Here is a 27,277-nt window from a genome sequence, read left to right as displayed (position 1 = left end):
ATTTATATTCGAACATGTGCGTGACGATATGTTTTGAATATACCCGAATTCGAGTAACATAACACGGGACAGACAACAGAGAGAAACAATGAAAGATGGCATGATCTACAAATGGTAAAATTAGAACCTTCTCACCCTTAATCATACAATTTTACTATAACAAAATTCATGGTAAAAGTATCATGCACACCTTTATATTACAAGTCAATTTGCATTTTGCCTCAATTTAAAAAATAGACAAATTAAACTCTGTACATCAGATCAAAGAATAAATTTGTCATTCTATTAAAATTTCATCTATTTCTACTGTTAAAAACTAGTTCTATACGTCAACATGAGGTACACATGGCATGCCTTGTATAACTATTTGATTATTCAGTTAGTGACACTAATTTTTAATAGTAGAAATGGATGAAATTTTTAACAAAAATGATCAGTTTGCTCTTTGTTCTAACGTATAAGGACTAATTTGCCAATTTTTTTTAGTAAATGGGACAAAATGCAATCCAACTCCCAATACAGGGCCTATATGGTACATTTACCAAAATTAACCTATGAAATAACCTACACAATTTTCACACTACACAGACGGGAAGGATTCAAAATTGCAGTTGCACAAGTGTTTTTCAGTTACGACTGAGCCGAAAACAGCCGCAATATCGTATTTACCCGACACTTATGTCGGGCATATTTTCAGACATGATTATAGCGGTATGACCCTCAAAGACCCTCTAAATAATATGAGAAACAAGTTAGAGTAACATGGGATTACGTTCATGAATTCTATCCCGTCATTCCATTCAAGTTACAAAGAGCAAATCATCATTGTAAACTAATCATGATATTAGAATTAGCACATCAAAAAATTTCAGAGGAGCTAAGCAAAAGCACATATAACAAGCATGATCTAATTAAACAATGTCTAAAACCAGATACTATTAAGAGAAATTACATTTCATTTTTCTTGTGTTTTCACCAACCATGGTGGTAGTTCTGTACTAAGAGAAGAAGGCATACCCATTTGTTCATCTGAAGAAGAAGTTGACAATTTGCCTTTCTTAGACCAAAGCCATATCTTAGAAACTGAAAAGCTCTCTCCTTTACTTGCACTGCTAATCTTTTTCCCTTCTACTAATGGCTTAAAATCACATCCATGGCGTTTATCATAACAGAGGGTGACCCTAAGATCTGAAGCACCAAGCACATACTGATATGAACCCATTGAAAAACACCTTCTTGCATCCAAATTGCTGCTACTTGTTTCACCTAATGATTCCCTTGGTTGACCATCTAGCCTCTTGAATTTGCCTAGTCTCACAGGCAACACCCCTTTGTCAACAACAATTTCTTCTATTTCCATTGTTTTTTGACCATGGAGTCCTTCATCTTCCCTTATCTCATCAAATTCAAACATTGGGTTCTCCATTGAAAACCCAGGAGTGAAAAGTGTGCCCCTACAAAGAGGGCATGTTGAGTTTGACAAAAGCCAAGTGTCAATACAATTGATATGGAAAGCATGGCTACACATGGGAAGCAATCTAAGCTTATCTTTCTCTGAAAATTCACACAAACAAACAGCACAATCAAAAGGCTCTTTCAAACCAACAATTTCTTTGTAGTGGAAAACAGGTAAAGCATCAATGAAAGCTTGATCTAACCCAGAATCATGGAGGTGAAAGAGTTGTTGAAGCTGTCTTTGGAGAGCATCAGAAGTGGAGATTTCAGGGTATCTATTAGATTGTGAAGATGTGGATGAAGGTGGATGTTTTGTAAGGAATCTAACAAGTAGATGTAAAAGACCAGAGATGAAAAACAAGACAGCCAAGATTACTATAATGAAAAGAAGTGCTGGACTGATTCTAGAACCAGATGATGATGATGGTGGTGAAGGGCTTGAATCTTTATGAAAACCAGTAGGAGTATAAGGGGGTGGAGGAAGAGGAGATGGGTATTGAAAGTAGCCATCTTTTTGCTTGATTTGATGATAATGATGAAACCAAGACATCTTCAAATGGTTATGTTCCAAAACCCAACTCTTTTCTTTGCTTTCTAACATCCCACAGATCATATATCTGCACTCAAAGACCATAACTTCAAAACCCCAAACCCCCAAAATTTCAGCCTAACAAAAAATGTTCAAAGCAAAACATTTCCTTTGCACTAACATAAAAAAACATTACATTATCAATAAAGGGAAGAAATTTACCAAAGGTTGAGTGTTTGAAACTTACCAAAGGCTGTAGTTTTAGAAAGAAAAAAGCCTTACAATGGGAGAAAGGTATCTAATCTAAGTATTTATCAAAATAAACCAATGTCAAAAAACACTATTGGTATTTGGGTTTTCTTTTCCTTTTCTTCTAGCTTCTCTGGTGGGAACAAAAAAAAAAAAAGAGCCATGAGAGTGTGGCAGAACATAAGCAATAGGTTCCAAAGTGCAAGGTTAAAGGATGCCAAAAAGAAAAGCTGGATTATTGGCCCTACTTCCCAATATGAGCGCGTGGGGTTCAAAGGGTCAACCATAAGCAGGCAGCTTGATGCTGTCCTTGTCTTGTTTAATGTTTGGGTCTTCTCAGAGGTTGGGCTAGCTTGCCTAAAAACTTTTAACTTTTATTAAAAAATCACCTAATAATGTAATTATTTTTAGGTTAAACATTTATTTAGTCACTCGAGTTTATTAGCGTTTCTATTTTAGTTATTCAATTTAATTTTTTTTTATTTTAATCACTCTACTATTAAATGTCTTGCCTTTAGTCACTAACAAAATATTGATGTGGTAATCTTTTTATTGGTATAATAACAAATTTATCCCTTAACATTTTGTACATTTTAATAGATTAGTCTAAAATCTAAAATTCAAAAACATTATAATTTTAAAAACTTAAAATGAGTTTAAGTTAATTGAAAGTTTTGGGCTTAAACAAAAGAAAGGATGTTTTATTTGTTATCTGAAAACATAAGAATTTTTAAAAAAAATCATTGTTATTCAATTAAATATACATTTCAAATTTTCAAGTTAAGAATTATATATATTTTTATATTTTTATGTATTTAAATAATATATCTTTTCAATTTTTTATTTTGAATTTTTAAAATTTTGACTAAATTGAAAAAATGTGTGAATATTGAGAGTTAAATTTGTTAATTTTTTTAGAATTAAGACTAAATTGACAGAATATTCAAAATGTTAAGGGCTAAATTTGTTATTATACCAGTCAAAAGATTATCACTTCAACATTCTGTCTAGTGAGTAAAGTCATTTAACGGTAAAGTAACTAAAATTTACAACTTATTTAATAGGAGTGACTAAAATTGACAATTTATCTAATTTGAGTGACTAAAATAATAAAATATTTAAATGGGTGGCCAAAATAGGAACACGGGTAAACTTAGATGACTAAATAGGTAGTTTAGCCATATTTGTTAAGTAAATATCATTAAATTAAATACAATTACACTCAAATTTAATTATCATACTGCTTTCCAAATATACCAATATATTATTTAAGTTTAAAAGTTTCTTTTATATAATGATGATATTTTAGTTTTAGAATATATATTTTAATTTTTAAGGAATAATTATATGATGTTTTACTAATTTAATTTTTTATTAAAAATAAATTTTCATGCATTGTTCAAAATAATTAAATAATATTTATTGTAAATTAATTACACTAATTTTACTAAATTGCAGAGCGTTTGTTATTAACTATTTATACTTGAGTATCGATAGTAAGGAGAATATGTTTAATGTTAAAAGGAAATAATCCGACAAATATAGAATGTTAGAGTAATTAAATAAAATTACATAGCATGTTTATTTTTCTTGTTAATTTTATTAGCAATCGTCTTGTCAAATACTTTCTTCGACTAACATATTTCATATGATTTGGTATTTAGCTTTTTTTTTTTTTACTTGTTTGAAATTTTTTCTCAAACATTATGGATAATTTTAGAATAATTAATATTCTTTTTAATTTAAAATTATATAGTTGCGTAATTAAAATTTATACTATTAAATATAATATAGAAAATTATAATGTAATTACACTCTATCCCCAAAGAGAATTAAAAGTAATAATTTTATTTTCAATCTAATTACTCTATTGGGTCTAAAATCGATTTTCTTTCTCAATATTAAGATTTTTTTCCTAATTAATTGATGAGAGATATTTATTAATGAAATGAAAATAGAACATTGCGAATTATTTCCATGTTTTCAAAAAAAAATGGTCTTAATTTGTATAAAATAGCAATTAAAATTCTTATCAAACACTTGTTTATCGAATCCTATCTTTCAAACCAACCGCATATATTCTATATCCATTCATAATAGAAAAACCCAACATTTATTTCCATAAATACACACTCCAATGCATCCTCAGTCTCCATTCAAACAAAATATTAAAGAAATGCAATAAACAAGAACATTAGAGCCCCCACTTCATTGAAATGATCTGAGTTTTAAAGCTGAATCTTAGGTTATTGTTGGTCACAAAAAATGTAGTTTAATTGTCACATTTCTTGAGTGTTTTTGGTTTAACTTGTAATTGAGTATGGGAGATGTGAAACCTTTCTTCAATCTTTTCATCTTTTAATGTTAAAAGGCTAATTAGGTGAAGGATTGGATGACAGTAAGACATTGGTTGGATTGGATATTTGAAGGAAGATATATGTAATTAAGGGACAGATTTAAGTGATTAAGGTTGCTTGTAGTTGGGCATTCCATATAATTAATGAATGTTTTCCCTTTAATTATTTCAATTTGTAAATATAAAAAAGAAACATGATTTGGTTGATATATGATGATGATCTGCCATGAAACTATGGATTTAGTGAGCAACAGTTTGTCATTAGAAATATTTTGATTTGTTGTAATTATATATATAAAATTTTGATTGTGCTTTAAATATGAAAAAGAATAGTATGGAATTGTGATTTTACGTTATCCTTATTCCTTTTCAATAGAAAAATAACAAATCAGATTTTTTTCTCTTGATTTTCAGCTTTTTCTTCCTCAAAGAATTCAAATCCAACTAAAAATATTAAAATAAGGAGGAAAAATTTTAAAATAATACTAAAATCTCTAATATTTTAAAAAATTTTAGTACTTTTATATTTTTATATAATTTTGTAATTTTATATTTTTCTATTTTTAATAATTTTAATAAATTTCATAATTTTAAATAATTTTAATACTTTTGTGTAAACTTTTTTGTGATTATATAATTGTTTATATTTTTCTATTTTTAATAATTTTAATAACTTTTCCTAATTCTTTATAATTTTAGTAATTTTTAGTATTTTTAAGGTTTTATGATGATGCCATAGTGATGTCATTGTACGACACATGACAACATATCATTGGATGACCTTTTTACATCTAAAAGAATAAACTAAAAACATTTGATAACATTAGGGATTGAATTGAAAACACTTGATAATATTAGGGATAAAAACTTTAAGAACCAAAGTAAAAAAAAAAAAAACGATATACGTCAAGAACTAAAATATGCATTAAGTCTAATTTTTAAGCACTTATGATAACTTTTATTTATATTTAACAAAACTTTCATTGATTTTTAAAACATTACAAGCAAATGAGCATAAAGCTCCACTACATTAGAACTACATATAAACATTTGACAAAAGCCAAGCCATATTATGGACGCCAAGCTACAGCATTAGGCGTCAGCCACCAGGATGGAAAACACGAATCTGGTACGTTGTAACTATCATCCATAATCTTGTCCTTCCCAAAACTCATTCCAAGGTTTTAGAATACATTGAATCCTTTTGCTCAACCGTACTGCAACGCTTCAAAATTTTTGGTATCACATCTGGTACTATTCCAGGAGCAGATACAATGAAATTTTGAGGAAATGAGTTGAATCAGGGATTAAATTGGTATTGGGATGGAACTCAATGTAGAAAGTTGCAAATGTGAAAATGTAGAAAAAGGACCAAGTTGTATATTTTAAAAAGTTGGAGGATTGAAATACAATTTGACTAAATCGAAAAAAATGAGATATTGATGATGATTTGGCATGGGAATCAAGTACAAATACTTTTATGTAAGTTTTATTTAGTTTTTATATAATGTTATATTATCCATGTAGACTTGATTTGAATATAAATTCTACGTGTTAAATTTTTATTGGTTGGTTTACCAATTCACTAACAGTATTAACACCAAAATATCACATTGAAAATTTCATGAAAGTATATGTATTATAATAAAATACATATTGATAATTGAGGTACCACATTGGATATTTTATAAAAGAACATGTACCGAATGTAACATCATCCCATTTAAAAATATCTATTTTGTAGTAAGAATGGAGAGTCAATATTAGGCAAATACTAAACCTAGACATTGTCAAGCAATTAAGCATATATTCAAGTATTTACGAAGAACAAGATATCATATGCTTGTATATTCTAGAAGGGATCTAACACCCTTTGGATATATGGACTCCGACTTGTAGACGAGTAGAGACTTGAGAAAATCAACATCGAAGTGTGTTTTTTTTTCTAGGTCGTGGAGCCATAGTGTTGAGAAGTTTAAGTAGACTTGTACTATTGACTTCACTATGGAGACCAAATATGTGGCTGCTTCTGACGTAATGAAAGAAACAGTCTGGCTTCAAATTTTCTTAACAGATCTTCAGGTCATTTTTAGTATGGAATAAGCTATTACAATGTATTGTGATAACGTTGCACAATAGCTAATAATAAGGGAAAAAGAAATCATAAGAGGACACATTGATCGTAAATATCATATTATACAAGAGATAGTAGTAGGTGGAATAGTAGATTTAGTCAAAATTGCATCCGAGGACAACCTTACGAATCTTTTTACCAATACTCTAGTGGTTAGGAGTTTTGAGAAACCTGTAAAGGGCATGTGTATGCAAAATATGACTCATTTATTTCACTACAGCAAGTAGAATATTGTTAGGATATTTTCCCTTAGTGCAGTGATTTTCTCATTCTACTTGTAATTTTTGAACTAATTGAATAAATAAATTTCCATTCAATTAAATTATTTCATCTTTGTATGATAGTCCTCAATAATTTTTGCATGAAAAGTAAAATGAATAAGCAAATATTCGCTCATTGATTACATAAGTTTTAACTAATATTAAGTTGCATCATAAGGAAAGAATTAAGATGGAGAAGACAACTTATATTAGGAGATAATCTAAATTGTTCATAATACATAAGAATAAAAATGAATAGTTTATTCATAGGGACTATTATGTCATTTATAAGTTTAAATTTGGGAGATACATTGTCTTGAGTATCGAAGCAGTTGACTCCTAAAAATAAAATTTATCTTAGATCTGTTTATGGATTTATTCACTTGTTATGTTTATGGTGTGATTTACCTAAATCCTAACTAAGTGACTGACTATGTGTACATAACTCATGTACTTTGATATATTGAAAGTCAATGCTCTCTTGGTCTCGGAGCCAAAAGTTGATATATTAGGAATATGACTTATGTACGGTATAACTTCATTTAGAATAGTGGAATTCATAGCTAGGTTAAAAAGTAAATAATATCCTCTCACTAGCATTGCATGAATTATGGAAAATGAATATGGCCACAAGTTATTCGTTAGGGATGAATGATTATTACTATCTATTAATAATGATCTTTTTCATCTTGGAAAATGGAATGGTGATTATGAGATAAAATAAGATCTAATTAGGTGAACTAATTTAACATAAAAAGATCAATGATATTCTATGAGAGTAACACAGATGACAAGGTCAGTGGACAAAAGCATAAATCTAAGTTCATTTCGTAATGATATATAATGGGAGTTCAATCATGATACTTTTAGTAGATTGATTCCATGACTAAATAATTTATAATTAAAAGACAAAGAGTAATAATTTAATTACAAATTATTTAATCTCTAATTATATATGTGTTAGATTAGTCCATTTTCCAGCTCAATATGATTTTGAAAGGATTGCAAATTAAGAAAAGTTTGACAAATAGATGAAAACGATGAATGAGAAATATATTGCCTAAATTAGTAGCTATAATAAATGCAATTTCACAAAGTAACAAAAGATTAATTAGAAATTAATTTAATTTATTTAGATTATTATTAAATTGAATAATGGAGCCTAAAGTGAGAAATTAAGATTAATTAGTCATCTCGATTACTTGAATAGGATAATTAAATTTATTTACTCATAGCTTTTAATACGATAAAATTATCGTGACTGACAAAATTAAAATTTAGTTGAAAAATAATTTAATTTAATATTTAATTAATTAATTAATATTTTAGAAAAAATTAGTTATTAAAATGGATAATTATATGGACTTGTTTTAATTTAATTTAAAAGTGGACTGCATGTATAATTGTACATAATACATGAAATTAAAGAGCCTAGTTAATGAGCATGGGGATGGGGACACTTTAGTGAGAGATTCCCTGTTTGTGCAGCCCATCCTGTTGGAGTTTTACCAAGACTTTAGTTTTCTATTGAAATATTATTTTCCCTGTTCATATTCTAGAGCTCTTGTGATTTTTTTGCTATATATAGGGATTAAGGGGTTGTTGGAAAAGATTCACATATACTAGAATGCTTTGTCGAATTTTAGTGAAAATTTATTTGGGACATTTCCTCGAACTTAAATAAATTCTATTTTTTTGTGAGTACTTCTGCTTCAATTTTGTGAGCTTATAATTGTCTATTCCTTAGCAATTATACTTCAAATTTAATAGATTGAATTTTTTTCATTTTGAATTTTCCTTAAAAGAAAGTTTAGGTTTTGATCATTTGCTTGGTTCTTTGAATAAATCTCACTCTCTAAGTATCTATGGCTTGAGAATATTATTTAGTTGAAAGTTGAAAGAATTTGTATTCTAGATCCAAGATTGGAAAAATCTCTCTAGCTCGGAAACATATATACTAAATTTAGTAAAATTTATTACTATAGATAATACAACTAAAATCCAGTTTTATGAAAGTTTTAAAATTTTACTGTGTAACAAAACTGTTTCTCAAGTCTATTTTTCTAACAATTAACATGTTAATGGCTGATGCTATGAAAGTTTAGTAAACTTCTTACTCAAATTTCAACCATAGAGAATAAAAATGACTAAATTTGAGAATAAGGAAAAAATTTAAAACTTACTTTTTATATAAGATAACATAAATGCTGGTACCTTCTTTTCATTCATGATTACCAATTGAGTTGTTGTTGGAACTTTCACCTCCATTGACTTTGAGGTAACATATTTGTTCCACATCAATTGAAAACTTAATGCCCCATTAATCCAAGGATGTTGACATGCCAACAGTCAAAAGGGATATAGGTACAACTAATCATAAGATGGGACATCGGTACAGGTTTTTCAATTAAAAGATAAGAGGAATTGGTAAAAAGTATAAGTTCGAAAAATAGGTTCAAACAAAAAATAAGACCCATTTTTTAAACAGATTAGGTCTTGAGTAGGATTTTTTAGCCCAAGCTCAACCCAAAGCAATTGTTTTGTTGTTATTTTGCTGCTATTTTTATTATTGTTTTACTACCATTTTACTATTATATTTCTACTGTTTTATTGTTATTGTTAATTTTACTATTATTTTAGAGGTATTTATTTGTTAAGTTGCAACTATTTTAATGTTATTTAAGTATAAAGATTTTTTAATGTATTTTCAGTTTGTCAGCAAACATTTATTTTAATATTTTTAATGTATTTGATGTATTATATTTTTAAAATTTGTTTTTATATAAAAATAATCTAAAAAAATTAATACTGGCAAGTTGAGTTGGACTCAATTTAGTATTTTTAATCTGGGTCGAGTTTAGACAGAATTTTAGACCGAGTCTAAAAAACGAGCATAAAATTTTATATCAATCCAATCCATGATCAAGTCTAAATACGAATTATACATTTTTTTTAAAAGTTTTTTTCATTTATTTTGATATTCTTTAGAGAGTCAAATTTTTGTTAGCTTATTTGAATAAGCATCAAATGTAAGTGTCAAACAAAAATACATGAAACAATAGTTTTCTATAATCAAAATTGTTATTTTGCACATGGATTCTAGAGTGATGTGAACAAAAATACTATTAGAAGTAAAAATATCTCGGAGGTTGTTATATTAGAAGTATATTAAAAATAAATAAATTAATTTTTATACATTAGATCAAAGTGTAAACTCACCCTTATATTAAAAATTTCAGTTGTTTTTGTTGTTAAAAAACTGGTCTTGTATGCTGGAATGAGACAAGGTGCATACCATATATAATTGTCTAGTTATCCCGTCAACCATGTCAATTTTTATAAGTAGCAATAAATTTTTTTTAAATGAAAAGAGCAATTTGCTCTTTAATCTTATTTACAAATGATTAATTTATCCATTTTTTGAGTAAATAAGATAAAATGCAATCTAGCTCCTAATATAATAGCCTTCATTGTATTTTTACCGAGCTTTAGGAAAAAGCAACCATGCTTTCCAAAATGCCATAGATCTCATCAGTTCTAGGATGCATCTTATCAACAGAATAGAATTGATGAACTTTTCCGTCAACTTCGATCCAACTGCAACCTGGGGTCTTATAAGCACTCTGTTCCTTCAACTTCTTCCTAAATTTGCGTACCTCATCCCATTTCCCTAATGCTCCATATAAATTTGCCAACATAGAGCCATAACCTCCATTGTTCGGGTCGATTTCGATAAGTTTCTTTACTGCAAACTCTGCCAAATCCAGGCGACCGTATATTTTACATCCATTTAACAATGAGCCCCAAACAACCTCATCAGGTTTCATCTTCATACAATTAATGACTTCCATTGCTTCCTCAAACTTTCCTGCTCTACCAAGAAGATCGATTAAACAACCATAATGATCAATCCTAGGTTCGATATTGTAACTACTAGTCATCAACTCAAAATAAGCACGGCCTTTTTCAACCAATCCTCCATGTGTACAAGCATTCAACAGACTGATAAAGGTAACTGCATCAGGTCTAATATCCTCAAAACCACAATTGATCATCTCCTCAAACAAACTAATTGCATTCTCACTTTGTCCATGTAGTGCAAAACAATTGATTATAGAGTTCCAAGATGTCAAGTTTTTCTTGGAACTCATTTCAAAAATCCTTCTTGCTGTATCTAAGCTCCCACATTTCCCATACATATCTATTAAAGCATTAGCTATGAAACAATCATTATCAATACCATTTCTATAAACGTAACCATGGATTGATTTGCCAAGCTGAAACATCCCAGTGTTTCCACAAGCCGATAAACTGCAAACAACTGTAACCTGATTAGGCCTATTCCCTTCTCCTGTTCCCACCATTACCATCTTTCTCAACACTGAAATAGCCTCAGAAAAGAATCCATTTTGCGTGCACCCTGCAATAACAGCATTCCAAGAAGGAATATCCCTATTGGGCATCTGCTCGAAAAGCGAAACAGCCTTTCCAACATCCCCTACTCTCATATACCCAGAAACCATAGCAGTCCAAGACACAAGATTTCTGTCAGACATTTCATCGAACACGTCCCTTGCAATCCCAATGCACGAACCCGTCCTCGAATAGGAATCAACCAGAGCCGTTTGAACAACTGGGTATTGTCCAAAACCCGATTTTAAAATCTGGGTATGAACCAGTTTCGTGCCATTAGACTCCAAAACCTCAGGAGCTGATTTCAAGACATGAGGGAAAATAAAATTGTTGGGTGCCGGCTTGCCTTTGCGAAGCATGTGACGGTAAAGGACAAAAGCGGAAGTATGGTGGTTGGGGTCAGAGGCATAAGCAGTAATCATGGCAGTGTATAAGTATATATTGGGAGAAGGAAGATGATCAAACAGTAAGCGAGCATAGTAAAAGTTGAAAATCTTGAGTGTGCAAAAGCGAACTAACTTGAAGATGTAGAATTGGGTGTGGGAGTGGCCTTGAGAGATGATGAAGGATTGGAGTTGTTTAAGATGGCTGAGATTAATGCATTTTTCTAGGATTGTTAGGAAGTGTTGGTTCATTTTGAGTTGGCTTAAACCATATATGGAGCATGCATATTTGCTTCTACTGTACAGAAAGAACTGAAGCTTACCCCCTTCGATTATATAAGCCGCCGGCTAACATGGTAGTCGTGGAGAGACCCTTCGTCGTGGCAGCTATATATACGTTTATGGTCTTCGGGAAGAGGATGAATTTTCTTGCCAAAACTCACTCCTCACAAATGATCCCTCTCCTGCAGGTTACAGCGATATATATACGTTTTGTGTAAAAAAAAAAAAGCCATATATATACGTGTTCTTTTTTTTTACGAAAATATATGTACGTTTATTATTCAAGGTTTCTCTTTAAAATTCCAATTGTATTTTATTTACTAGTAAAAATAGGGGTATTTTACCGATAAAGGCCCATTTCCAACTTTTTTTTAAAGAAATAGGCCGATTTTTTAATTATTTACTGGAATAGGCCGAAAACGGGAAAATCGCGTCCACGTCAGCTCGAAGTTAAGGTATTTGCCAGCAAAGCATGTTCCTGAGGAAGCGCTTTGTCCACATCAGCAGAAAACACTTCCCTAAGGACGCGGTTTGTGTTGATGTGGACAAAGCGCTTCCTCAGGACGCGCTTTGCCCGTGTTTTTCAAACAGTCAAAAATTTGACCGTTGGGCCCCCAACGGTAAAAAAAAAAACTATAAAACCCCCTTTCCCCTTGATTTTTTACACAAAAAAGTCCTCATTTCCAAATTCTCTCAAATTCTTCTAAAAATTCTCTCATATTCTCTCAAATTTTTTCAAAGCTCTCTTTAATTTTTGCAAAAAAGCTCTATTTAAAATTTTTTTGAATTAGTTGTATTTTAAATTAAATTTTTGCAATGGAAAGGGAATTAATTCGTCTTGATAATAAACACATCTCTGTCGATCAAATGACAATGGTAAGTGATAATTTTAATATTTCAATATTATTTAATATTTTTTTAATTTATGTAGTTTTAATTAATTTTTTAGTACAATTTAATATTTTTTTTCATTTATGCAATTTTAATTTTAATTTTATAATTTTTTATAACAGTCTGTAGATTGGGTGTTGCAATGCTATATTTGTAATATGTCTGGTCCTTCTTCACTGTTGATAGAGGGTTACCTGCGGGACGCGGGTTTTTGGCACGTGGTCACGATAGGCCGGGGGTGCAAGTTCGACCCGAAACTAATCAGTGCGTTGATAGAGAGGTGGAGACCCGAGACGTACACTTTCTATCTTCCATGCGGAGAGTGTACTATCACTTTAGAAGACGTGGAGTTGCAATTGGGATTGCCGGTGGATAGGTACACGGTCACTGGGTCTGCTTATTCTACTGATTGGGGCGCTATATGTTACGAGCTTTTGGGTGCTATTTCGGACAATATTAACGGAGGTCGGATCGAGATGGGCTGGTTACGAGACACATTTCCGGAGCCGGATAATGATTCGACTGAACTAGAAAGAATACGATATGCTCGGGCATACATTCTTGAGATGATCGGAGGTTATCTAATGCCGGACTTGTCACGAAACCGCGTACATCTGAGATGACTGCTGAAACTCGTTGATTTTAGAGCAGTTGGTGAACTTAATTGGGCGTGTGCCGTGTTAGCAACATTGTGCGGGGAAATGTGCGGGGCGACGCGACTGAACAAAGAAAAAACAGGAGGTTGCCTATCACTACTGCAATCATGGGCATAGTTTCGCTTTCCATTTTTCCGTCCTCGAGTGGACCAGCCATATATATTCCCACTTATAACGAGGTAAATTTTAAATTAGATTTTACAATTATTACGTAGATTTAAAATATAATTGTATGCTAAAAAATTATTTAATTAGGTGGAACCATTCGGCGAGTTATGTTGGAATACCTACATCTCTTGAAGATATACGGCTTCTATTAGACCAACGGTCGGAAGCACAAGTAAGTTTTAAATAAAATATATATAGATAATAAAATAATCATTTTGTATTTAGTATTTAATATTTAATATTGACTATTTAGTATTTAGTATTATGTATACAACTAATATTTTTATTATATTCATATAGTTTCAATGGACACCATACGAGGATCCGGCAATTCGGGCAGTAATTCCAGATGAATTATCTTAAAATCCGAATGTTTGGTACGTGAAGGTCCCATTGGTCAACTATGCTATCGTGGAGATGCATCAGTCAGATCGAGTATTGCGGCAATTTGGCTTCCTAAAATTGATTCCCGTGGCACCTGAGGTGCTCAATGATGAGCACAAAATGGACTTACGGCAATTGCATACGGATTGGCCGAGATTCTATTCAGCATATATCAAAATGTGAGAGAATCGATATGATTATATACCTACTCGGGAACCGATCATCGTTCCTGAGTTAGCGTGAGTGCTGGAATACATGCCATGGTTTAGGATCCATGGGAAGCCATATTTACTGTCAGAAGAAGAGAGGCGACAACAAATTCGTGTCCAAAGGGAACGACGAGGCCCTTTAAATCCAATAAGAAGGGATAATGACCCAGGCCCATCAACAATGCCCATACAATCAGCTGGCCCATCAATAACGCCCACACAATCACCGGGCCCAACACTTCAACCGATGACACCCATATCACAGCCTATTCAGATTATGCCAGGTGCGTATCCTAGCCTTTATATATATATCCTAACCCTTATATTTTCCTTTTTCCAGTCTTATGGTAGGTTGGAATGCATGGCCCGATTCATCTCCATTCCCAATTACTCCGAATCAACCACCGATCTATAGGCTATTGTCGCACGAGGGGCCGTTGGGGAGCCCTTCTTTTTACCAAACCCCATCACCTTATGGGATTCAAACACCTCCGCCATGGGTGATGCAAACACCTCCACAGCTATTATTCTATCAAGGTGGCTCATCCTCCCAACACCCACAACTAGATCTCCAGCCGGATGAACCACAATCCCCGCCGGAGCAACCAAAACCCTCTCTAGAATCTGAAGTAAAGAGGAATCCAGCACGTAACTGTCAACGACCCCCATGTGGCACTGATTCCGACCGGCACCAACATTAAATTTTTTAATATACTTGTATAAAATTTTTATATTCTTTTATTTAATAAAATAAAAGTTGTTTTAATATTTTAATTATAATTTACTCTTTTATATTTGTAATAAAATAAAAGTTGTTTTGAATAAGGAAATATTTTTAATGTTTTCCATCATTTTAATAAAATGTAAATAATGCAACATAATTTTATTACAACAACTATCAACTATTCCGATTTGGACATGATCGAGTTGTATGGCCTGGGTTCCTACACCATCCGACAACTTATGTTGGTTGGTTGTTTCTCGAATATCCATATTGTTAGGTATTCTAGTCGAGCAAGGTTGACCCTTTGGTTTACGACTCAAATCTCTATCCGGTAACAAGTTAAACAGAGCAAGCGATATAGACGGCCATTTATGTTCATCTAGGACCGGTGGGAATACGTGTCTCCACACGTTGTACATGTATTCTATTTTGTACACTTCGTTGACATAGCTCATGAGATTTAGACGGAGATTCTGACAAGCTGTAATTACATGAGCATATGGATAACGAAGTGCGTCAAACCTCCCACAGTTGCAGGTCCTATTTGTCAAGTTTACACGATATTGCTCGCCAACAATACCTTGGTTCGGTTGTCAAACTCTGTCACACGAAACCATAGGTTGTGCGATCGTGACACACTGTGTGCATGGTGTTGGCCCGTGCCTTCGCTTTGTTAATTTCTTGCAATATATTCGCGCACCATACATGGCCTCCCTGCATTTCACCTTTATACCTCACTGCTCACTTCAGAAATAGTGCTGCTAAACGAAAATACGTCTTTCGCACAACCGATGTCATCGGTAAATGACGCGTTCCTTTTATAATAGAGTTTATGCATTCAGCCAAGTTCAAGGTCATTTGACCATATCGTAGGCCGCCATCGTATGCTTGTGTCCACTGTTTGAAAGGTATGTTACGGAGGTAGTCATGGCCTTCTTCATTAACTGAACGCAAAACCGCCAACATCTTATGAAAACGATCCTTATTTATCTCATACCCTGCGAATATAAGATGATAGCAAAAATTACATACCACTCTTCCATTCAGAATAAAGCAAAAATTACATACCACTCTTCCATTAAGAATAAATTGAATATTACAAAAGGATTTATATTAGTAAAGATTAAATACCCATGTTGGTCACTTGTCGTCGTTCACTTGTAGATCAAAATTGCTCGTAATAGTTTGACGCAACGTGCCTTAGACAATACCGATGGTGTGTATAATGCCATAGGCTACCCTGACGCTCAATTGAGGCTAGTATTCTGGTGCCCCGATCCGATATAACGCAGATCTTAGGTTGGGGGCAGACATGCCTCCTTAGCCTAGAAAGAAAGAATTCCCAGTCATCAGCTGACTCTCCCTGTGTTATTGCAAATGCAATTGGAAGGATTCTCCCATTGCCATCTTGTGCCACAGCTAGCAGTAGTCGATGGGTATATCTACCATACATAAATGTACCGTCAATTTGTATCAATGGCTTGTAGTATAGAAATGCGTCTCGGTATTGCTTAAAGCTCCATAACAGACGCCTGAACACTTGGCATCTATGGAGCAATCGGTCGTTGTATTATGCAGGTGTTGTTTCAAGGTCTGTTATGCAACCTAGGACATATCTCTCCAGCACCTAACACTACTACCACACTTTATTATATGAAGCATCCCACCCACCATGCATATTTTCCTATACCTTTTGCTTAGCTATCCAAGCCTTGCGGTAAGAGGGTGTGTACCTCAATTGGCTATGAATATTGGCAATTAAGACCTGTACTGAAGTCTTGGGATCTGCCTTCATCGTCGGTAGTATTAATTCAGCTAACATATCTGAATCCATCTTTGGATGATCTTGTGAAACACATGTAAACAAAGTACGTTAAATAATGCAACATTATGTAATAACAATATTATTCAGAAACCCTAGAAGTTTAGTGAAACTGTACCGCCAACACATGTATGTGAACCTTTGTACTTTTTAATCTCCCACAAGCCTATCTTTTTCCTCAAAGAGGCCATAATTTTCCATGAGCATGTGTTGTCTTTCACTGCACACTTGGCCTCAAACTTATCAGTTTTGGATTTAACCACGTTGTAGTTAACCCCGTCCATGATGCTATGTTATTTCAATGCACTAAGAAAACTATCTTTATTGGAAAACACCTTACCAACTTCCAGTTCACCCGAATCCAATGATGAACTTGTACGGTCACGCCTTCTGTGTGGTACATTTGAAAACTCTAATGCATCATCTTGAGATAGATCGATATTATGCATGTGGGTTGGAAGTGAGTATGCCTTGAATCGTGGATCTTCTTCTTCTTCATCTGAACCACCTTCAACATCTTCAGGTATGGTTGGAGTAGGCTCCGGTTCAGAAAATAATGCAACTTCTGTACTATCAGGCCCGAGCTCTCGAGGTGGATCCACATCGAACTCATCATCCGACCCACCATCATCTGCAACGAACGAGGTTCTCTCGCCGATGGATTTCGTTGGGAGTAAATAGTCCCTTCTTGTGGATGTTTCATAACGTCCCCAATCAGATGTTGATTGCCAACCACTAGTAGTTGATGTCGTTCCCCAGTATGTATTTCCAGTATCAAACATCGACCCACCAAGGTGCATGTCCCATGCATTAACGAAGTCTCGGCCAGGGGTTGTGTATTCCATATTGTTACAAAACACGGACGCTTCCGTGTTTTGGCACCACTAGCAGAGTCTCAGGTAGAGGTTGTGTATTCCTCTTGAATAACAGTAGATGTTGAAGTCGCAAATGCATCATTTGGCGATGCAAATTGTACATATAACTCGAGGTAGGGTAATCCACTAGCAAGATAAGTCTCCACCATTGCCTCCAAGCTACGAGGACCTTTGATGTCGAATGAGTCATACAAAATCGATATTTAATAGACAAAACTTTTATTGGAGTTATTCCAAAGATTTTACGCCTAATTCTTTTTCGAAGTTCTTTCAAATCTATGTTCTGGTTAAAAACCAGTCGCGCTGTGTTCTCTGATAAAAAAAACAACACCGTTCTCGGTGTCATGGACCTCACCATCATAGTAAATAACAACACTAATACATTTACTTATCTTCAGTTTTTATTCTATTTTAACCTCAGCTTCTCTTGTTATAACTTATGCAGCCTGAGAATGAAATTTGACTCATTTATAGTCTAAGGCCAAATAGGAACTACTGTAGAAAAAGAGCGTCCACGTGGGAGCTTGTCTTAGTAATTTTGCTGAAAGTGCATACTGCATGAAGCATTTTTGACACTATTTGTTCAGAAAGGTCATCTCACAATTATTTTTTCAGATACCACTGTATCAAAAGAGAGTCCACGTGGGAGCTTTTTTCAGTACTTTTGCTGACAGTGCATCCTGCTTAAAGTGTTTTTTACACTATTTTTCAGAAACGTCTTCTCAAAATTATTTTCTCAGATACGACTATAGAAAAAAAGCATCCACGTGGGAGTATTTTTCAGTAATTTTGCTGACAGTGAATCCTGCTTGAAGCGTTTTGGATACTATTTCTTCAGAAACTTCTTCTTAAATTTTTTTTAGATACTACTGAAGAAAAAAAAACCAAAAATTTATTTTAAATACACTAATACATAATTTATATTGCATATTTTTTTTATAAAACCCTAAACACAAATTTAATTAGTTAACCCTAAACCCAAATTTAATTGATTTTTAATTAATATTTAATTTAATTAATTAATCTTACACCCTAATTTAATTAATTAATCTTATACCCTAATTTAATTAGTTAAACCCTTACAAAAACCATAAACCTTAAAAAACCTAACCCTAAACCATAAAAACCCTAACCCTAACCCTAAAAAACCCTAATCCCAACATATGAAAAACACGGGCAAAGCGCGTCCCTGAGGAAGCGCTTTGTCCACATCAGCACCAATTGCATCCTCGGGAAGCGTTTTACGATGTGGACAAAGCGCTTCGTCGACGCTTTTGTCGGCAAATACCCTAACTTCACTACCGACTTGGACGTGATTTCCCCGTTTTCGGCCTATTCCGATAAATAATTAAAAAATCAGCCCATTTCTGTAAAAAAGTTGGAAATGGGCCTTTATTGGTAAAATCCCTAAAAATAGACTAAATTTTAATAGAAATGATAAATTTATTTTTTATCTAATATATAATAATTAATTTATCAATTTTAAGTAAAAGAAATAAATGTAATTTGATTTTTAGTACAATGGCTTTCATGGTACATTTACAAGTTTTTTTAAAACATCACTTAAAATTTTATTCTACCGTGAGCTATAATTGTTTTCTAATTTTGGTATCTAGATTTTTTTCTTGTCGGTTTGGTTCTTAACTATCATTTTGTTACTAAATTCAAACTTTTTTTGGTGAATTACAATAATAGGGTAAAGCTCGAACAACAAACACGATTAGCGAAACTTGAACCCAAGCCACACCTGGGGTGGTGAACACCCTTAGCCATCGGGCTGTCAAATGGGGTTCGTTAAAAAAAAACTAGTTGATATATGATGCCAATTAGTATGTGCCATGTGGCATTTGAATTTATTAAACTTAAAAAATTAAATATAAATTCAAAAATAAGAAAAAATTTAAAATTAAAAATTATAAAAATGTTATAAAATAAATAGACAGAGAGTAAAGAACAAAGAAAATGGGAAAGCAAAAGAGATAGCGTATTTTATTGATCAATTAAAATATTTACAAAGCTTCTCTAAAGTCTCTATTTATAGGCATAAGAAGTATAAATGAAGTAGAGATCTACTTCTAATGACTATTAGAATTTAAAGGACATCAAAACTTTCTTGATCTTGATGGACATCCACTTAATAAGATATCCATAACACTCCCCCTTGGATGTCCATTGGTAGATAATGTGCATCATTAAAACCTTCTAAGATAAAAACATTATGAGAACAAAAATCCTAGTGAAGGAAAAAAAAATACACATACCTATAATACGCATGATATGCTGCTTCATTAAAAACCTTACTAGGGAAACCCAATGGGACAAAACCTCGGTTAAGGGAAAAAGAGTACAGTGCGAATTTGCTACCCCTCATGAAACATCACATACTTTCTTATATCCTACGTATTCAATCTTGAATACTAGTTTTTCAAATGACTATTTGAATGTATTTGCAAAGTATTTATATTACCATTCTTTTGAAAGTCATGAGTTAGAGAAATTTTGGGGGAAATATATTTTGATCCCTTTAGGAGTTTCAACAATAATCATAGCAAACTTTAATCATGATTCTTCTATAAAAACACAAATAGGTATTTTTGATCATTTTATAATCCTCATTCAACTACTATTTACCACATATATTCAAATTATTTCAATTCATATAAATGAACAATTTCCCGAGAATTTCAATATGCTTCTAGCATCATAAATCCTTTAAGGATTTTAATATAAACTTTACTATATAGTGGTTTATAAAAGGTTGTAACAACAATCATTAGATGCAAATTAAATCTTTTATGAATTGCCAAAATAATACATTTAAAGGTTATTGCATCCACCACAAAAAAAAATATTATATCTTTTAGTGAAAAACTTCATATTTTTATTCCGCTTTTGCAAAACTATTACGTTTGCACCCTCACTGGCTTTATACCTTTAGATATTTGACTGCTGATCCAAAAACTCCACGAATTTAATTGTACTTGAGTTATGTCTTTCTATTTTGATCAATTTATTCCATATCTATATTTCTCAATAGATTTACTCAATATCCTCCTTTTATTTTAGTATTTCAATAATAATATTGCATGAAAAATCATTGTCGACCACTTTTATTATTCGGTTTCACATTTTCTCGGATTGACATAACTTATCGAGATATCTTATTTTCATTATTTTAATCTTCAGTTTCAGGTACCTGAATCTCTTCTGGAGTTTTACTTATTAGTTATGTCTTGGGTCTCTTCTAGAGCACTCGCCTCTGCTCTATGACTATCTAGAAGAATTTTCATCTTTAGAACTGATCAATCAATTATTTATTCAAACTTATTATCCTACTGGGACTTTGATTCAAATTAAAATATTAGATGATATATAACAATGAGTTATTCTCATTAAGTTTGTAAATACATCTAACAGTTAACTTGTAATGAGCTATCCTTGTTAAACTTCTGGTTCAAATTACTCTCCCCTAACTCATTACAAGTTATTATTTCTCTCCCCCTAATGTCGAGAAAACTATTGAATCAAAATTATAATTACAAATCATGTCATAATTGAATCTCCAATACATTCAAAATATCTAATAATATAAAGAAATTGTATCGACCCGATAGTCAGGGGTGTTGAAAAGTGCATTTTTGGGACTCTGTTCCCGTAAATCAGACTCATAAATATTTTTAAAAAATATTTACGAAGTTAGTTGTATAATTAATTAGATTTCAGTTAAGTGAAATTGCATTAATTAAGAGTTAATATAGTATAAGGACTAAATGTATATAGGGTAAAAATTGAATTATACTAAATGTGTATAGGGTAAAAATTAAATTATAGATTAAAATCAATTGAAGGATTAAAGTAGCAAATATACCTTTATAAATGTAGTGGACGGCAATAATGGGGTATTCTATATATAATAGTTAATATATATAAGTTATATATTATGATTAATAAAATGAAATTAATATGTATATAAGTTATAAAAATAATAAAAGTTATAATAATAAAATAAAGAATAAAGAAATTGAAATGCATGCAAAAATTTGAGAAAGAAAAGAAAGGGAGAAAAGAGAAAGAAACGCATGGCCAAGGGTTTCTAATTTTTCAAATTTCAATCGGTTAGTCAATTTAGTCCATTTTCTTGTAATTTCTATATTTTTGGAATCCCGGTACTTAGGGCTAGTCGACCTGTGTTGTAATTTTTAGTATTGCTTAGAATTTTGGATGTTATTATTATTGAATAGTTTAAATATTAGGGGCTAAATTGATAGATTTTTTAGTTAGAAATAGAAAAGGACTAGATAGTGAAGTTAATTCTTGATTTTGAGTAATAGAGACTAAATTGTGAAAAATTTGAAATTCTAGGCTAAAATTAAAAATAGGGAGTTAAATTTAGTTTAAAGTGAAAATAGTATGCAAATTTAGAGCTAAATTGTGAAGATTAAAAAATTAGTCTCAATTTAGGAACTAAATTGAAATTTAAGCAAATATTAAGTAAAAAAAATTAGAATATTCGAAATGAAATTAAATTGTGTTGTATTGATGTATTTTAATTGTTTTAATTCCCCTCGACTAACAAGGGGAAGGATAAAACCGACCTCGAATAGCTTGGAATCCGCAATTTGTGTTTCTATAATCCGAACTTGTAACACCCTAAATCCGGCTTAGACGTTATGGCCGAATCTGGTGATGTCATATGGAATGGAATTTTGAAAACTGATTTATTACGATAAAACCGTGCTCGTTTATTACTCTTATTGGTTTCGGAAATCACTTACTCATCTAGTCGATTGTTTTAAAACACAATTCATTGCGGAAGCTTTAGAAATCATTTATTTTAAGTAAAATGGTTCATTTTATGGAAAACCTTGGTTATTAGAAAAACCCATATTTGTTGAGTTTGAAGTTGTAAGTCCGTAAAAGCAGTTAAAATTTCCAAAGTTAAAGCAAAATAGTCCAAAAAGTCCTACTACATAAAAATACCCCATAATAAATAAAACCATAAACGAGAGTAAATCAATTCAAATACGTGTGAGCACCGCCGAGTCCTCTGCCGAACCGACCCGTCAGGTCTGGGGATTACTTGTGCACATTAAACAAAAGGGTGAGTTTACGTAAACTCAGTGTGTAATCCCTCAAAAAACAAACAATAGCAAAGCACAGTGCACAGCCAAAACAGTTCTTGAGTCCAAACCCTTTCCAGTATCAATAACAGTTGGGTCTTAACCCATCTCAGTACAGTATTAAATATACAGTAGAGCCTTAGCCCATCATAGTATCAGTATCAGTCATAAATATTCAGTAGCAAAGTCCTACCCAACTAGCCTCTACACACCATCTCCGTCCAACCCTACACTCCATGTGGGGATTAAATCAACCCCCTCATCCCTACACTCCAGATAGTACTGAATGCGGCACATAAATAGTAATTTTCAGCTGACCTGTCAGATATTAGGCATAAAACCTTTCAGAATACTTCCTCTAGATATTATCATCCCAACCCAATGCAATACAAACATACAATATGTCATGCTTTTATGCAAGCATCAGCCATATGTATATGTACATTAATCAGTAATCATACACAATTTATCATGCATCACATACACTCAGATCATACATTTAGGGGTTTAGGTAACGCTTACCAACCTTACTGTAGATTCACAGTTGACTTGGCGACCCGTGCAACCCTAGGAATCATTTTAGATAAATGGCTCACATGCCCATATGGCTTGCCCGTGTGGTCCCACAAGCTCGTATGGCTTACACGGCCCAAATTTTCCTTGGCCATGTGGATCACATGGCCTGTCCCAAAATCCCACACGCTCGTGTGGCCTACACGGCCTAAATCAGTTTAGCTTGTGTGTCGCGCACAGCCTACCTGGTTATCACACGGCCGTGTCTTGTGCGCACGGCCTAACCTCGTAGATCACATGCTAGTATTATGTCACACAACCTAGTACAAGGGCGACCACACACCTGTGTGGCATCGACAGTGAGGTTTTTGACTTTCGTTGAAACCTCGTTTTCTTTGCAATCGAGTACACACCTGGAATGATTTCAACACGAACCACTCCTGAACCTCTAGAAACCTAAAAATCGACAACCCGAAGCTTAGAGTCAGATTTAATTCGTGACTAAATCGAACTACAGAACCAACACCAAATTTTAACACTTACTCAATCACCAGATTTGCTGCTGTTAAAACACAAGCACTATATTAACAAAGGATTTGACAAAAATAAAATGAGTAAACTGAGGCTCCTTCTTCTGCAAAACTTACTACCACTTACCAAACGAACACGTCCACCAACCAAAATACGAAGGAGAAACGCAAAATAAGGAGTAAGTTCTGTTGACAACAGTAAGGGAAGAAAATGACAAGGAAGAGGGAAAGTTTAGCAAGTGAAAATTTGGCAGAGAGATGAAAGGCAAAGGAACGTCAGAATTTTGAGGAAAATTTTGAAAAAGAAAAGAAAACTAAGATAACCCACAACTCCCCATATCCCTTAAATCTCCCCACTAACCCCACTACTCAGACTTTTCGTCCAACTGAAACTCTACAAGTCGACAGAGCAAAAATAATAATCACACTTGCGCCAAGACTTGAACACACGACCTTCATCAGACTAACACTCTACCCAACCACCAGACCAGCAGGCCCATTCTGATATGAGTTTTCAAGGAATTAAATATAAGCCCACTACTCAAGTATCAGGCTTAATTTAGAAAAATACCAAAATTTGCCAAAGCTAAGGCTTGACCTTGGGACCACTCAGACACACCCAGAACATTTAACCACTAAAGCAGATACACAGTTGTCACACTTTCACGAAAGTTGAAATAGAAATTTTAGGGTGTTATAACTCTCCGAATAAAAGAAAATTTCATCTTCAAAATTTACTTGATCTGAATAGGTTAGAATATTTTTGACACATCAAATCCCAGGTTCCTACGTGGCCTCCTCAGTGTTATGATTTCGCCACAGAACCTTTACTAGTAGAATAGATTTCTTTCACAAAACTTTAACGTCGTGACCCATAATCTGAGCCGGCTTCTCCTCAAAGGTTAAGCCTGGCCTAACCTCAATATTCCGTCATTAATATGATCCAACTCTGGGGGTAACTTCAACTAATAAGCAACCGGTCCCATTCGCTTCAGAATATGGTAAGGTCTAATAAACCTAGGGCTCAGGTTGCCCTTACGACCAAACCTCAAGATCTTCTTCCATGGCGAGAGCTTAAGAAAAACAAAGTCATCCACAGAATACTCAATCTCGCGTCTTTTCAGATTCGCATAAGATTTCTGCGTGTTCAATATCGCTTTCAGTCGATCCGAAACCAGTCTGACCTTATCCTCAGTCTCAAAAACCAATTCAAGACCCAGAATACGTCGTTCACCCAACTCAGTCCAACATAAGGGAGTCGACACTTATGACCATATAGGGCCTCGTAAGGTACCATTTGGATGCTAGATTGGTAACTATTATTATAGGAAAATTTCGCTAACGGTAGATAATCCTCCTAGTTGCCTCGAAAATCAAAAGCACGACTCCTCAACATATCCTCTAGTATTTGAATTACCCTCTCCGATTGACCATCGGTCTGAGGATGAAACGCAGTACTGAAGTCCAACCTTGAACCTAAAGCCTCATGCAACTTCCCTCAAAACTAAGATGTGAAGCGAGGATCCCTATCAGAGACGATCGAAACTGGTACCCTATGTAGTCTCACTATCTCAGAAATATACATCTTCGCAAACTTCTACAGAGAATAATCAGTACGAACTAGTACGAAGTGCGATGACTTGGTCAATCAATCCATTATAACCCAAATAGAATCCTTCTTAGTGGGTGTCAAGGGTAACCCATTAACGAAGTCCATCATCACACGTTCCTACTTCCAAAGGGGAATCTTAATTGGCTGTAGCAAACCCGAAGGTAACTGATGCTCAGCCTTAACCTGCTGGCATGCCAGATATCTAGCCACAAAATCAGTAATCTCTCGCTTTAGTCCTGGCCACCAATACAGCTCTCAAAGATCTCGGTACATCTTATTCCTACCAGGGTGCATAGCGTAAGGGCTACTATGTGTTTCTCTCAGTATAGACTGTCTCAAATCAGAATCGATCGGCACACATATCCTACCTCGGAAACGCAACACACCCTCAGAGTTCAACCCAAAGTCCGTAGTGCTACTGCTCTCATTCTGTCGGAACCGAAGACCTAAAGACTCATCCTCTAGTTGTTTATCCTTAATCTGCTCGATCTAAGTTTGTTTGACTTGTAACTTAGCCAACAAGCTCCCATCATCGAACAAGCTAAGTCGAGCGAGCATCACACTCAGATCTGTCATAGCTTTACGGCTCAATGCATCGACCACCCCATTGGCCTTGCGAAGATGGTACTCAATGGTATAATCATAATCCTTAAGCAGCTTAACCCATCTATGCTGCCTAAGATTCAGTTTCTTCTGAGTAAGGAGGCACTTGAGGTTCTTGTGATCAGTGTAGATGACACACTTCTCACTATACAGATAGTGCCTCTAAATTTTCGATGCAAATACCATGGCAGCCAACTCCAAGTCATGCGTTGGATAATTCACCTTATGTGTCTTAAGTTGACGAGATGCATATGCTACTACCTTACCATCCTACATCAACACACAACCCAAACTGACATGTGATGCATTGCTATAAACCATAAACTCCTTTCCAAGTTTAGGCTGTATTAGAACGGGAGCATCAGTTAATATTGTCTTGAGCTTCTTGAAGCTCTCTTATTGCGCATCAGTCCAAACAAACGGAACACCCTTACGTAGCAGCTTAGTTAAAGGTGCTACAATCAATGAGAAGCCTTCTACGAGTCGCCGATAGTAACCCGCTAGTCCCAGAAAACTACAAATCTCAAACATATACCTAGGCTGTTTCCAATCTAGTATAGCCTCAATCTTTCAAGGATCGACTCGAATCCCCTGAGCAGACACCACATGGCCCAGAAATGTTACTTCATGTAACCAAAACTCGCACTTACTGAACTTAGCATAATGTTGTTTCTTGCTAAAAATATGAAGAACAATCCTAAGGTCTCGTCATACTTATTCTCAGTCCTCGAATAAACCAATATGTCATCGATGAACACTACCACAAATCGGTCCAGATAGGGCTAAAATACTCAGTTCATCAGATCCATGAAAGCTACCGGTGCATTAGTCAGTCTAAATGGCATAACTAGGAACTCGTAGTGACCATAACTGAGTCCTAAATACCGTCTTATGCACATCAGCCTCCTTAACCCTCAACTGATGGTACCCAGACCAGAGATCAATCTTAGAGAATACCGAAGCTCCTCGAAACTGGTCAAACAGGTCATCAATCCTGGGTAAAAGATACTTGTTCTTGACGGTTAGCTTATTCAGTTGCTTGTAGTCAATACACATCCTCATGGATCTATCTTTTTTCTTAACAAACAATACCAGTGCTCCTCACGGAG

General features: G+C 33.7%; 3 protein-coding genes across 3 annotated transcripts; 1 reads left to right on the top strand and 2 right to left on the bottom strand.

Annotated features, from left to right (window-relative positions):
* Nucleotides 1–752: 752 nt before the first annotated feature.
* On the bottom strand, nucleotides 753–2,443 carry LOC108487421 (RING-H2 finger protein ATL46). Its single transcript, XM_017791764.2, has one exon. The coding sequence runs from the start codon at nucleotides 2,087–2,089 to the stop codon at nucleotides 956–958; it is 1,134 nt and encodes a 377-aa protein (XP_017647253.1). The 5' UTR covers nucleotides 2,090–2,443; the 3' UTR covers nucleotides 753–955.
* A 7,873-nt stretch (nucleotides 2,444–10,316) lies between these two features.
* On the bottom strand, nucleotides 10,317–12,264 carry LOC108488595 (pentatricopeptide repeat-containing protein At1g33350). The gene has a single exon (XM_017792881.2). The coding sequence runs from the start codon at nucleotides 12,029–12,031 to the stop codon at nucleotides 10,472–10,474; it is 1,560 nt and encodes a 519-aa protein (XP_017648370.1). The 5' UTR covers nucleotides 12,032–12,264; the 3' UTR covers nucleotides 10,317–10,471.
* An 846-nt stretch (nucleotides 12,265–13,110) lies between these two features.
* Nucleotides 13,111–13,575, top strand: LOC108488075 (protein MAIN-LIKE 2-like). Its single transcript, XM_017792388.1, has one exon. The coding sequence runs from the start codon at nucleotides 13,111–13,113 to the stop codon at nucleotides 13,573–13,575; it is 465 nt and encodes a 154-aa protein (XP_017647877.1).
* Nucleotides 13,576–27,277: the final 13,702 nt, after the last annotated feature.

Source organism: Gossypium arboreum, chromosome 9 (assembly GCF_025698485.1).
Source record: "Gossypium arboreum isolate Shixiya-1 chromosome 9, ASM2569848v2, whole genome shotgun sequence".
Taxonomy (NCBI): domain Eukaryota; kingdom Viridiplantae; phylum Streptophyta; class Magnoliopsida; order Malvales; family Malvaceae; genus Gossypium; species Gossypium arboreum.
Note: the sequence above shows the minus strand (reverse complement) of the source record. Positions and strands in the feature narration are given on the sequence as shown.

Excerpts from the sequence above, each read along its gene's own strand:
- LOC108487421 (XM_017791764.2), bottom strand. The coding sequence starts at position 2,089 with ATGGTCTTTGAGTGCAGATATATGATCTGTGGGATGTTAGAAAGCAAA.
- LOC108488595 (XM_017792881.2), bottom strand. The coding sequence starts at position 12,031 with ATGAACCAACACTTCCTAACAATCCTAGAAAAATGCATTAATCTCAGC.
- LOC108488075 (XM_017792388.1), top strand. The coding sequence starts at position 13,111 with ATGTCTGGTCCTTCTTCACTGTTGATAGAGGGTTACCTGCGGGACGCG.